Source organism: Bos mutus, chromosome 23 (assembly GCF_027580195.1).
Source record: "Bos mutus isolate GX-2022 chromosome 23, NWIPB_WYAK_1.1, whole genome shotgun sequence".
Lineage (NCBI taxonomy): Eukaryota > Metazoa > Chordata > Mammalia > Artiodactyla > Bovidae > Bos > Bos mutus.
This window is the reverse complement of record NC_091639.1, coordinates 319014-332219: the sequence shown is the minus strand read 5'-3', so window position 1 is coordinate 332219 and position 13206 is coordinate 319014. Positions and strand designations below refer to the sequence as shown.

The 13206-nt window shown below is 42.2% G+C and overlaps 1 protein-coding gene across 1 annotated transcript in view; it reads left to right on the top strand.

Moving 5' to 3' along the window:
- Nucleotides 1–13206, top strand: part of EXOC2 (exocyst complex component 2) — a 122152-nt gene that overhangs the window by 37942 nt on the left and 71004 nt on the right. Inside the window, 6 exon segments of the mRNA XM_005908027.3 lie at nt 601–714; nt 2074–2198; nt 3605–3685; nt 10418–10563; nt 10692–10773; nt 11510–11612. Coding sequence (XP_005908089.2) covers nt 601–714; nt 2074–2198; nt 3605–3685; nt 10418–10563; nt 10692–10773; nt 11510–11612 — 651 coding nt within the window.

Here is a 13206-nt window from a genome sequence, read left to right as displayed (position 1 = left end):
CAGAAGTGTCACTGAGCCGCGAGGAGCCTGGCTCTGCCATCCTCCGCCCGGGGCGGCACATATTTCTTCCTAGCTGCAGAGGGGCTGCAGATAAGGGACTGTCCATCAGCATCAGCTTTCCTTGAACTTGATCTAGACGTGTGCATAGAAGCGTGAGTGCTGTATAGATCTGCCTGGGTCAGCAACTGTCGTCAGCATCAGTGTGTCTTAAGCTAGCTCTCACATAGGTCTTTAACAGTGTTTTAACAGGTTGATTTTACTGTTTTTAATGTCAGTGTACCCAAATTTTGTCTATTGGATAGGAAACGATTTCATATTTGGACAGATTTCATGAAGTATCAACTCAGCCTCTTTAAGTTTTATATTCTTTTACTGATATAATTTCTGCATTATAACTAATTTTCTATCATATATATACAAAGTTTATACATACAGCTGAAGTTTATATGGCGTAGGAAGTATATTTTTCACGTGTACAGACTTAGACTCCGTAATGTCGCATGCATCATTGTAATGATTTGTGTCCATGTCTATTGCTGTTGGTTACGTCTTTGTAGTAATAGCACTCTAAACACATCTTAAGCCTTTTTCCTCCCTCAGAGGTAAATTTCCCCAGAAGGACTTAGAAATGCTGTTCCCTGGAATGAGTGCTGACTTTACAAGTGAGAACTTTTCCGCTGCCTGGTACCTAATTGAGAACCACTCCAACACGAGGTGAGGGCGCGGGCAGTGCCGTGTGGCTTCTTGGGGTGCAGCGCATCAGGCATGGAGGCGTGGGGTTAGCAGCCCTCTTGACCCTGGGTGCTTGTGAACACATCAGAGTATCTGGTCCTTATTTATAAAACGGGATCATTGATTCCAGGAGCCCTATTTCCTTCTACCCTGATGTTTCTGTATGTTTCGTTGTTTGGGCCACCTGGTAAAACTTGGGTCTTAGCTGTTGTCCTGTGTCTGCGTGTGACCCCTCCCTGCTCAGGTAACAGAGTTCTCAAGTACTGGTCTAAAACAAGGAAGACACCTCCTTCCTGACCAGAGAGCAAAGGAAGATGAGTTGTTTAACATTTTTCAAAGACTTGACTTAAAATCAGCAAAAAGTACACACGGGCCACGCACCCGGGTACAGTGCCCCTCTGTTCCTGCTGCTTGAGAGTCTGCCTGCCCTCTGGGCGACAGCAGGCCTGTGGCTCGCATGCAGGGCTAGCTAGAACACTCTCCTATAGTAGAAATGTTTGACTAAATGGCTTATTGCTTAAAATGTATATCCTTGAAACACCCCAACTTGTTAAAATACACTTTAGAAGAAATTCTTCCTTCACCTATTGGGATCAAAACCATCATAGAAAACAAGAAAAGTTGGTATATACTTGGAGTAAATTTGGCCTGGTAAATTTTTAGAGCAAATGTCTGAAGTCTTTCTTTGGGGAAGATGGTTCTGATTTCACATTATAGATGTGCTTTTCTGTTACCCTAAGTCAGGATTGATCTCTCGTCTCTGTGTAGTACCATCTTGGCACTCAAGAATATAGTCAACAATTTACAGCCAGATTTTCTTAGCTTTAGTGGAAATAAAACTTGTGAAATACAGAGACCAGCTGATTTTTCTCTGCTTGAGTTATAAAGATGAAGTAGTATGGTCTGTTCACTTAATGTGAATTTTGAGCTGACCCGCGTGATTCCTGTGAAATCACCATTAATGGTGGGGCCTGGCTGTGACGTGCACAGAGTGGACGTCCGGGGGGTCCTGCCACCCAGCCCTGTGTGGTCCAGGCCTCTGCATCTGGGAGATGCTCTTCAGAACTCCTTACCTGGCAAATGCTGTGTTGATTTGGGTCAAGTGTAAGCATATCTACGTGTATAGTTACTTCTCAGGGGTCCGACGCATGAGGCTGTACAAAGCTGTTGTACAGCTGCTGTGACTTTGGTGTTTGTAATGTGTAAAGGGTTAGACCTGGGTAAGAATTTGAAAGCGTGGTCTCATCTGATTACATACTGTATTAGTCTGTCTTTCCAGTGTAGCTTCAGTATTTTACAACTAACACATTGTCTTCTCGTGGCTTCTTCGTTTCACTTCAGTTTTGAACAACTCAAAATGGCGATCACCCACCTGAAGAGACAGGCTAACAAGAAGAGTGAGGGCAGCCTGGCGTACGTGAAAGGGGGGCTCAGTACTTTCTTTGAGGCACAGGACGCCCTCTCAGGTAGGTAACCCTCGGGCGTCTGCTGGGGCTTCCCTGTTGACTCCAGTCCTGAGCTTGCAGAGGGCTAGCAGGCTGTGGTCCTGGGGCTGTGTGCACAGCTGTTAAGTGGAGAGAATCTCCTCTTTGTGACTGAACGCTTTTCCCATGCATATAGTTCTGTGTTCCCAATTTATGGACGTGAAAGCAGGCTGAGGGGTTTGGGTCACCTGCCCATGAGGTGTGGGTCGGATGGAGTGAAGCTTGTGTCCTGGGATTGCGCTGCCTTGGCTCAAATTTTGGGTTTGGCTGTATGACCTGGTCAACTTATTTAATTTCACTGAGCCATGGTTTCCCCATCTGTGAAATAGAAGTAATGTTAGAACCTCGTCACTGGCTTCTTATTGGATGCACATCGTGTGTTAGAAACTTATTACGGTGCTCTGCTTAAGGTCATGTCTCAGTAATGTTTATCTTGCTATTTTTTATTACTTTAACTGTGTCACAGTTTTGAATTTCAAATTGTATTTTGGAGATTTACTTTGAAAATTTTCTTAATGATTCACTTGAAGAAACCAGATTTGCTTTTAAAACTTCCTCTCATCAGTAGGTAAAAGTTTTTACATATAAATTAATGATTTTCTGATAATTTATCAGAATCATTCAGACATATATAAATACTAGCAAAAAAACTGTAATGTAATTTGCCCATCCACAAATTGACGTGTTGGTAGATGTTGCTAGATATTTCTTGAGAACCTCCAGGGAAATATAGACGAGTAGAACATGAATAATATGTATTTTGCCATGTTATGTCCCACGGCTGAAATTAAATATTTTGAGGTTGATATATATCAAATAGTCGCATTTCTATTTTGTAGATGGTGAAACTGATAAGAATGACTTTCCTGTGGCCAAATACCAAACGTATTAGTAATTTAAGCCTTATTTTTCTTTTTTTTAATTCAGTCATCTTTAGTACTCAGCCTTCATGATCAGATGACTAAGTACATGTATTATGTACTATTTTAATAGCATTAAAGTACCGTGACTTCCCTGGTGGCTCAGAGGTTAAAACGTCTGCCTGCAATGCGGGAGACCTGGGTTCGATCCCTGGGTTGGGAAGATCCCTGGAGAAGGAAATGGCAACCCACTCCAGTATTCTTGCCTAGAGAATCCCATGGATGGAGGAGCCTGGTGGGCAACAGTCCACGGGGTCACAAAGAGTCGGACACGACTGAGCGACTTCACTTTCACTTTCACCGTGACTTAGACTGGTGTCTGCTGGTTACTTTGCAGAGTTTTTGTGTGTTTGTGCTTCTTTCTAGCAGTGAAAATAGAACCAGAGCTGTTTAAAAATGTCTTTTTTGATGTAATATTTTGCCACCCATTAAAATAGCCTACATTTTAACTTGGTGCTTTTTTTCTAGCTATCCATCAAAAACTAGAAGCGGATGGAACGGAAAAAGTAGAAGGATCCATGACGCAGAAATTGGAGAATGTTCTGAACAGTGAGTTTTGTCCTACTCCCCAAACTTATTTATGGGCTTTATAACAAGCTTTGATAGAGTTCTTGGACCTGGTTTCACAGAACAAGGCAGTTAAGTGGTATTTTGGTATTTATTTCTAAATAGCAGTGATTTAATGAGCATAGAGAGTAAAAATATTGAAAATGAATGTTCTCTTTCTGTTTGCATTTTATTTATGAGAAATCATCATTTGAGAGCAAACCAGTATGCTTCTTAAAAAGTAAAATTTGCTACCATAAAGGAGGCCAGTGCGTAAATGACATCATCAAAGGAAAAAAATTGCTGTGGCTGTAGCCAGGATCATCATTGACCAAGAACATAGAATAGCGTCTTCAAGCATCTGCCAGTGGTAACACAGTGATAACATCAGCTGTTGGAAGTCAGATACCGAGCTGTCTATTTGTTTATGCCATGCCTTTTTCCAAAACAAATTTAAGACAGCTGCATTCTTGAGTGTTTCTAACTCTGAGACATTTTGTAAGAATTGTAGGCCAAGAGAAACTGATACATGGAATTCAAGGCTCTTTCCACCTCCCCTTCTTTCTGCTGACATATGAAGTTCCAGCTACTTACCCTATAGATTTAGAAGAAACTCAGCAGATAAATCAGTCCCTGTTATAATATTAGTGGCTTGAAAGTAAACTGTTGTCTTCACAAATATAGTGAAACACTTGACAAGGAGCAGTGATGTCCAGGGGACTTTCCTGGTCGTCGAGTGTAAGCATGTAGAGGATACAACTTCACCAGGAAGTAGAGTCGAGAATAACTAAAATATTGAAGACCCCCAGCGTCGGCCCTTTAGTGATTCTATAATGTAGGACTGTGATAACAAGTCAGTTTTGCACTTCTATCTTAATTTAGTTCCATCAGCAGAAGTTTCTGGGCTTTTTTGTAATAATCTGTTCATAAACTTTGGGATCTCTGATAATAAGTGTTTTCTAGAAAGAAGTTTTAATTTGATATAGGCTTTCCTTGGTAGTAGAATTTGATTACTTCGATTTCATCTCAAAATTTATGAGTTTTACAACACTTTAAATATTTTTCTCTGTTTTTTTGTATTACTATCATTTTGCCTTGAGATTTTACCTCATTTCTTTTTCTTGTCTGAGTATCCAGTCACCAGCTTTGTTCAAATGAATATAGTCTGAATTCAGCCCAAATAAGCATTTACTAAAGCTGTTTCTGTATTAACAAAGTCAGACATTTTAAAGGGTTGGAAGGCTGTTTTCTACTTGGAGATGCTATTTTCCCTGGGGAAATTGCCATCAAACCATGATATCTGTTTAAAAAAAAAAATGATAGTAACTTTGAAAAGGTGATTTGTGAGAACAAGCTGGCTTAGTAAGTATCTCAATTTATCAGTAGAAGAAAATGGATATTTGTTAATGTTGGAAAAAATTAAGATCCGTTTCATGGTGAGGCCCAGTGTAGTGTATAACTTTTTTCTTTTCAGTAGTTTAGATAATTCTCCCTTGAGACTTGTGGTAGTAAAATTTGTAAGGGAAATTGTTTTACTTTTATTCCTTTATAAGCACAAACTTTTTCTAGAAATGTGTCCTTTTAAATTTCTGCTGAAAGTTTGCTCTTTTTTGAGTAAACTGGCTTAACATGAATGTCACTTCTTTGAGAAATCCTTTGAGATTCAGGACTTTCTGGGATAAACATTTTTTGTAGAATATATTCCTTTGTAACAGTCCCTTTTTCCTAGAAATATTTTTCTGTCAGCTGTATGTTGATGTTTGCTATTGTAGGATAAGTTTGTAGTTCAGGTGAGCTTGGCCAACTTTGGTACGGCTGATGGTGTCCAGTGTCATGCTGGGTCATGTGACTGGGGGCATGTGACTGCCGCCCTCAAGCAGGTCCCTGCCCAGAAAGTGGGACCTGATCACTGCTCTTGAGGAGCTGTGCAGAGATTATACAGCAGTGTGGGCACAGTCTGGGGCGTGATCACATGCTAACTTACATGTGCTTTTCCTGAGTTATTTTAAATGAAACTTCTTAAGATTTGGGAAATCCTTTTCACTTTAAGTTTCTGAAGGGTGACATTGGCCATAAGAAATTTAGTCCATTTTGTTCAGAATTTACCAGTTTTGAAACCTTTCATTGAAATGCTTGAAAACAGGTTCTCACTGATACATTTCTCATATTTGCTTTGGTATTTAATAATTCCTTCTTAATTTCAAAGCAGTGATGCAGTAATGACTGTTGATGTCTATAGATCCACATTCCTCTGTGTGTGTGGCCTGTTGCAGGAGTGTACAGCCACACAGTCCGGTACCACTTCTGTGTACAGTGATGACTGTTGATTTCTGTGGAATCCGCATTCCTCTCTGTGTCTGTTGTCTGTTCCAGGAGTGTACAGCCAGCAGCTTCTGTGGCAGTGGAGGTGTAGCTGTCGAGCACTTAAATCATGGCTAGTGTCACTGAGGAATGTAGTTTTTAATTTTAATTTCATCTGAAGTAGCCCCATGTGCCTGATGCTGCGGGTTAGATAGCGCCGGTTGCAGGGAGGGATGGTGTGGCCCAGGCGTCGTGGTCGCAGCTGTGACCAGACCTCGCAGGCGCTGCTGTGACCAGCCCGGCCAGGCGCTTCCGCACCCTACAGGTGCTGAGCCCTGCGGTTACTCTGGGAAGCTTGTTCTGTTATCTTCATTTTATTGATGAAAAAGCTGAGGCTCAGAAAGACGACATGCATTCCCTGAGTCACTTGCGTAGTGAGTGGCATTTGGGCCTGGAGATCTGGCTCCAAGTCTGTGCTGTAAACTGCAGACAGGCTCTGCTGGGTTGGAGCTCGTGGCTGTCAGCGCCCAGCATTCTCACCGCGTTGCGTCAGTGCTCACTTGGTTTCTGGCTGTCCACCCACCCATCGCTCACCAGTCACGGATGCCCAGCTGCCCTCGTGGTAGAGTCATGCTCAGACGCAGAGTGTGCCTGTGTGTGGCCTCCGCATCTCCCAGAGAGACACTCGCAGGAGGACGTGGTCCGCAGAGATGACCGTGAACCAGCACAGGGGAAGCGGGGTTCAGAGCCCATCAGCTGGGGTGTAGACAGGCACCAGTGGGGTGCTGTCACCATGTGGGAGCCCCAAGGAGCTCGGTGAGGGTGCGCATCCCCACAGAAACCAGGAGGGTATGATGAAGGACTCACCTGGGATGCTTGGGACACGGTGGACAGGTGTGGACACGAGGGTGATTGTCGGAGCGCAGAAAGGATGCCTGATACATGCTGCAGATTTTATGACGAGAAGAGAAGGCAGGCTGTCTTGATAATGTTGTTTACAAAGAAATTAAGCACTTGAATTTTCAGTGTTTCTAATATTTTATATTAATAGTGTACTAAATAAAAAGTAGTTTTACTGTTTTTTCTTTTTTTTTCGTTTCTAACCAACAGCAAGTTTTTAACATTTCAGCAAAAATTTTTAGAAGTCACAGAATAAGCGTCATCTTCCACTTGGTTGTTAGGATTGTTTGCTTGGCTCAGCTGCCCGATCCCTGATGCAGTCCTGCACGCGGCCCTGCGCTGCCCTGCCCTCTGTGGGCCCACGTGCGTCCCCGGTCAGGGGAGCCACTGCGGTTCAGTAAGCAGGAAATGAGGGGTAAGGTTGCAGGTCGAGGGGTCTGCTTGTGAGGAGCTTTCCATGCAATGTCGTGGAGTTTGTCTATTCTGAGGCTACTGGTGAGCCCCGGAAGGATTTTAAATAAAGCAGTCACACGGTGAACTTAAACATTCTGCCATTTGTTGAGAATGGACTGGAAGGAAGCTGGGTAGAAACAGAAGAGGAGCCAGGGAGATGCGTGAGTGGGGGCGTGAGGCTGGTGGGGGCTCAGCCTCAGGCGGGCTGGAGACGAGCGCTGGGTGACTCGGAGAGCCACCTTGTCAGCTGGTGTCACCCTGTGAAGTCTGCCTGTCTGTCCATTTCTGGAGTTTGTTAGGAGAAACAAGACACATGGCAGGTTGCTCAGTCTCTTTGTGTCGGAGTTTTGCCATGAGTTTAACTGTGTGTTGAAAAGTTTGCCTTAACTTTGGTTAGTTTTCCTGTTCCGGGGGTGAATAGCGTGATGGGTCGGGGAAGCCCTAGCTCCCCAGGCAGAGACGTGGGTCGCCATTGCCTGGGCTGTGCTCTGTGCCCGGTGCCAGTGCCCTGAGCAGGGTCACAGAGAGCTTGAGTCTGCTTTGATAGTCTTGAGGTGGCCAGGCACCTCAGAGTCACATGGTGTTTTCTGCGGGTGACAGTTGCTGGTGCAGGCTCAGGCTTTCCCATCATTGAGGGCCTAAGATCCGGGGGCAGTGCTGCAGTGACCCGTCTCCCCATCTTTTCCTCCTGCTCTGTTGAGAAGCAGTTGACACGGATATTGTGTAAGTTCAAAGCGCACAACGTGATGGCTGGATGACCATGTGTGATGCCATGTGTCACCCCCCGGTACTGCCGCCATGTGCAGTGCCGCATGTGATCTGTGGTGGGAGGGCGTGAGATTTTCTGCAGTGGAAGTGTTGTTTTCCCTACCTGGCTGCCGTGTAGTGGCGTTAGCTCTGTTCCTGAGGCTGCCCATCCACCCCCCCGGCCCCAGGCCGCCTGCCTCCAGGAGCTGGAGCCATGCAGTGTCCGCCTCTGGCTGCCTGCACTTGGAGCCCTCCAGGCCCGTGCCTGTCACCCTGTCTTAGGCCGAGGGACATGTCACTGCCCTGCCAGCCCAGCTGAGGCCTCTGTGCTTGCTGTCCATGCTGGGGGTGTCCGTCCCCGAGAGCAGGACACACTGTCCCTGCGAGGGGGAGGGACGGCCTTCAGTCCGGGCGGGCCTGGGGCTGCTATGTGCGATGGGACTGCTCCAGGGCGTCCTGCCTCAGCTCCGGGAGCCGGCCTGTCCTTTTCTTCTCAGTTGCCCCACAGAATGAAGACCTCAAGTGTGGCTGGTGAGCTGCTGCTGATTTTTATCTGCTGCCTCAATCTTGGCATCACTGCCTTCATTATTTTCTTACTGTATATAATCGTCCAGTTATCAGTTACGAGCTCCCAAAGTTATATTGTGAATGCAGTAAAGTTCACAACAGAATAATAATTTATGGGCAAAGTGTTTTATAAATTAAAATCATAATTTCATAACTTAAAATTTGTGTGTAAATTAAAATTTTGTGTATATTTCTGTATAATTATAATATGATAGCTTATAATTTCTGCCTCTGCGATTTCTGTATTAAATATTTATATTATTTAATTTTAAATGGATTTTCTACCTGTACTTGTTTTCATGCTTTTTAGGAGTGTTTAAAATTATGTTAGTATTGTTTTATTGTCTTCAAGATGAAAAAAATCTAATTTTGATGTTTTGTATTCCTTCATTGTAGAGAAAGTGCTTGAGGATTTAACATTCACAGCACACACCTAAGTAATCAGCCTTTAAAAATACTCAATCCTCATTCAGGAATCTGTTCATTTATGAAGCCTCAATTCATGAAGTCTGTTTCTAAATGATAAATGCTTAATAATAAGCATTCCAAGAAAAGTACTTTTAACTTTAATCAGATTTCCAATATTCATTTACTCTTCATTATATGATTTGGTGGCAATAAGGGAATATATATATTTTTCTCATAGTAGAAATTTAGTATTGTACGTTAAATAATGTGGTGAAAATAGCTATACTGACAAAACAAAGTTTTTATATCAGGCCTTTAAAATTTCAACAGAATTTAAACATTATTTAGATAAAACAATTATGTTACAAAGACGACTTTTAACACACTCAGGCCACCCACAGTGTGGACTAGAGAAAGCGGCATGCCAGCCACCCAGCGAGACTGAGGTCATTTTCTTCATCTTTGCTTAAAGTATAGTCACTAGACCAGATAATGTAGAAACTTTATATGAACAGTGATCAAACAGCCGAAAAGAGTATCCTTTTTCTCCACTTTCCTTGTGACTAATTAAAAATAATTCACAAGTTGAAAAAGCTTAAGTATTTTTATATACAGTAAATTTTGTTTTAGAGAAACTTTTGTTAGTGATTCATATAATTTGAGGCCTTTAAGGTAAAAAAATACATATGTATATATGTAAATATAAAATGTCCAGTTTGTGTATCATTTTAAGAAATGTTAAGCTGATTTAAGAAATGTTCATTAATGATAGTGTGTTAACATTTGATATTTTAAATTGCTTATGTGGTTTTTCTGCCTGCTGCATAGATAATCTTACACAGAATAGGGTTAGGTCTAAAATACTTCTTTTGAATAACTTTTCTGAAAAATTTTTCTTCCTTTTTTTTTAATTACTATGAATATATAGATACTGAATCCAGAGAATTAACTAGTGTACTTGTGTGTGCACACATCATGTCTGTGTGTGTATTTTAACCTATTATCTGAATTAATGAAATAACCTAAGGGTCCATAATGCTGTAAAACTTAAAAGAAGCTAAAATAAATGTAGATTCACATCAGAGAACTTATTTGGGCCTGGTAAGTATGGTTATTCTTAATTGGATACCATTAATTGGTATACACATATGAAAAGACTTAGCAAGCAAGATGGAAATTGTGCTTAAGCAAACTGTAAAAAATTAAAAAAAACTCCAATATAATTGACTTTTAGAAAAGTCTGCTGAGTTATAATATCAAGTATAATAGCAGTCTAACATTTTGTTTCTTTTGTCCAGTTGCACGTTTTATGACTAAAATTAGTTTTTATCTAAATTTCTTTTTCTCCTTTTAAAACAGGAGCAAGTAACACTGCAGATACATTATTTCAAGAAGTCTTAGGTCGAAAGGACAAGGCAGATTCCACTAGAAATGCACTCAATGTGCTCCAGCGATTCAAGTTTCTTTTCAACCTCCCTCTAAATATTGAAAGGAACATCCAGAAGGTACAGTGCCTGTTCATGTGCCTGTGGGCGCAGATGTCTTACATTTTAGAGTTGTGAAGATGTTTTTTATCTTAACCAAATTAATTAAACTTTACTGACAATCTCCAAAATGTTTCTTTATTTTAAAGGGTGATTATGATGTGGTTATTAATGATTATGAAAAGGCCAAGTCACTTTTTGGGAAAACAGAGGTGCAAGTTTTCAAGAAATGTAAGATTTATTACTTTAAGATTTTTTACTTTGCCTTTATAGGAAAATTGTGAAATGGATTTTGCAAAGAATGTTAACATGCATTTTAGCTTTTGTTTATATGGTGCCCCTTTTCAAGTGTAAGATGGGTACTTCAGAAGTAGCTTAGTGGAGTTTCTTAGTGACCTGGAGAGAGAACTACAGGGCGGGTGGACATCCTTTGATGCTTGATAATTGTGATGCTACTTAGGTCTTTTTTACTGGAAAGAATTGTTACAGGTATTTTACAGAAATGGAAATCTACATTTTATTCTTCCCTCTTTAGAAAGACTAATAATATATTTATGAATTCTAACCCTACTTTAAGCAAATTTTGAAATTATCTCTATGGTAGAGTTACAGAAAATAAAGCCTAAAATGCCTTATTAACTGGGAGAACTATCACAGGACTTGATTAAATTTGTAAAGAAATCCAAAAGGACCCAGAAAAGTTTATTTTTATTGTGATAAATTTACAGTGTGTGTGTGTGTGTGTGTGCGCGCGCGCACGCACAGGCTCTCACACTGCACACCAGTGAGTTTGACAGGTACACACACCCTGTAACCCGAACCCTGCAGGGAATGTTTTCATCGCTGGGGAAGTTCCCCTCCTGCCTCTTCTCAGTCAGCCCCTCCATCCGCACAGCCAGTCTGCTTTCCATACTTTGATTTTAAACTTTCATTCTGTAAATCATGTAATTATTTCCTTTTTAATTAGATTATGCTGAAGTAGAAACACGGATTGAAGCTTTAAGAGAATTACTTCTGGAGAAGTTGCTTGAGACACCATCAACTTTACATGACCAGAAACGTTATATAAGGTAAACCTTCTGTGAGAGTTTTAACGAATCACATGTATCTGGGTGATGCTGCACACGTCCTGTTGCTCTTACAGAGACTCGGGGAGACTGGGAGAGTGATGAGACGGCAGAAGGGAAGACAGGCAGCAGAAGTGTGGGGACCCATGTAGGACACCAGGTCTTGTGTGTACTCAGAGACTGGGGAGCAGTCACCCTTTAAAGGCAAGAGAATCCTGCCAGTTTGGGTGAAGGGAAAGCGGCCTCATTGCCCTTCTCCTGTCCACAGGATCTAGCCTGGCTGGGGGGCTGCTCCCTGACCGGCTTCGAGGGTGGCGTTGTCCCACGGGGCTCCAGTGCTGCAGGTGGGGCAGGGCTCAACAGCTGAGGGTTCTGAAAGCTTCCAGGCTTGAAAAGGAGGTGGGGATGCTGACTTGGAAAGGACGGCAGTAGCAGCAGAAGCGTGGGCCCCATGGTGTGGTGGGAACCGTGTTGCTCAAGAGGGAGGGAGTTTTAACGTGGGCTGGCGTGGGGAGCTGGGGTGCCGGCTGCCCCCCAACAAGCCACGCGGTCGCTGCGTGGCACCTGGTCACACTTGCTCCACAGGTGGGGGGCCTCTGGCTGTCTGCCTTCACAGCCTGTCTGTGCTTTTCTCTAAGTGTCCCCAGAAGAAAGCACACACAGGAATTTTTCTGGCTTGTAGAATCATAGAAATTTAATGCTGCTAATTAACTGTGTGTTGTTATCCAACTGCCTTTTTTTTTTTTTTTTAACATGTAAAGTAATAGAGTTCCAGGAAGGTTAATCTGTCATCTAGGATACAAAGCTGTTTAGCGTCTTGTCTGTGTTCTGCCATGCTGCTTAACTAATAATTACAGTTATTCTGTTACATCTCTTGGTAGGAAAATGATGTTAAACCTTATCGATCGAGTGCAGGATTTCTTTATGTAGTGAATTGCCGTTGTGTGATAACTCATGCAGTTTCCATGACCGGTTAACCTACTGGATACCATTTAAAAGATAGTAATATTAAAAAAGTTTCTTTTAAATGGCCTATTGCTTTATTCCCTGTCCTTTCAAAAGGAAAAGAACAAGAATGTCACTGAAAATGTCAAGTAATTTATTTACTTTTTAATCTTTATTTTTGACACTTTGAAACTACATGGAGCAATTTATCATCCTTTTTTAAATTAAGGATTTAGTTATTAAAGAATAGGAAAAACATCACAACCAGGCCAAACATCTGTTGGAGTTTGGAATCTATGATGAGCCACCCTGTGAGCACCAGGTTGGGGGGAGCCCTCAACTTTATCGCCAGCAGGGCTGCGCGTCTGAGCCCCACACACTGGGAGCTGTGCACGGCGTGAGCATGGGGCTCTCCCCTGTTGCCGTGCGGTCGTTCAGTGCTGACTCTGGTTCGAGGCGTTCTCACAATTTCTTCTCTCCATACTCTGCTGCTGCTAGCAGCTTGATCGAGAAGCAGAGTACCCTGTAGCAATACTTCTTTCCATATCAGTGTGATTCTTTCCTTGGTCATTGTTAAAAATCATGTCTAAGTATGCCTAACGGCTCTAACTCTTAAATTTTAAAATTTGAGTCTATGCTCACCATAATTAAC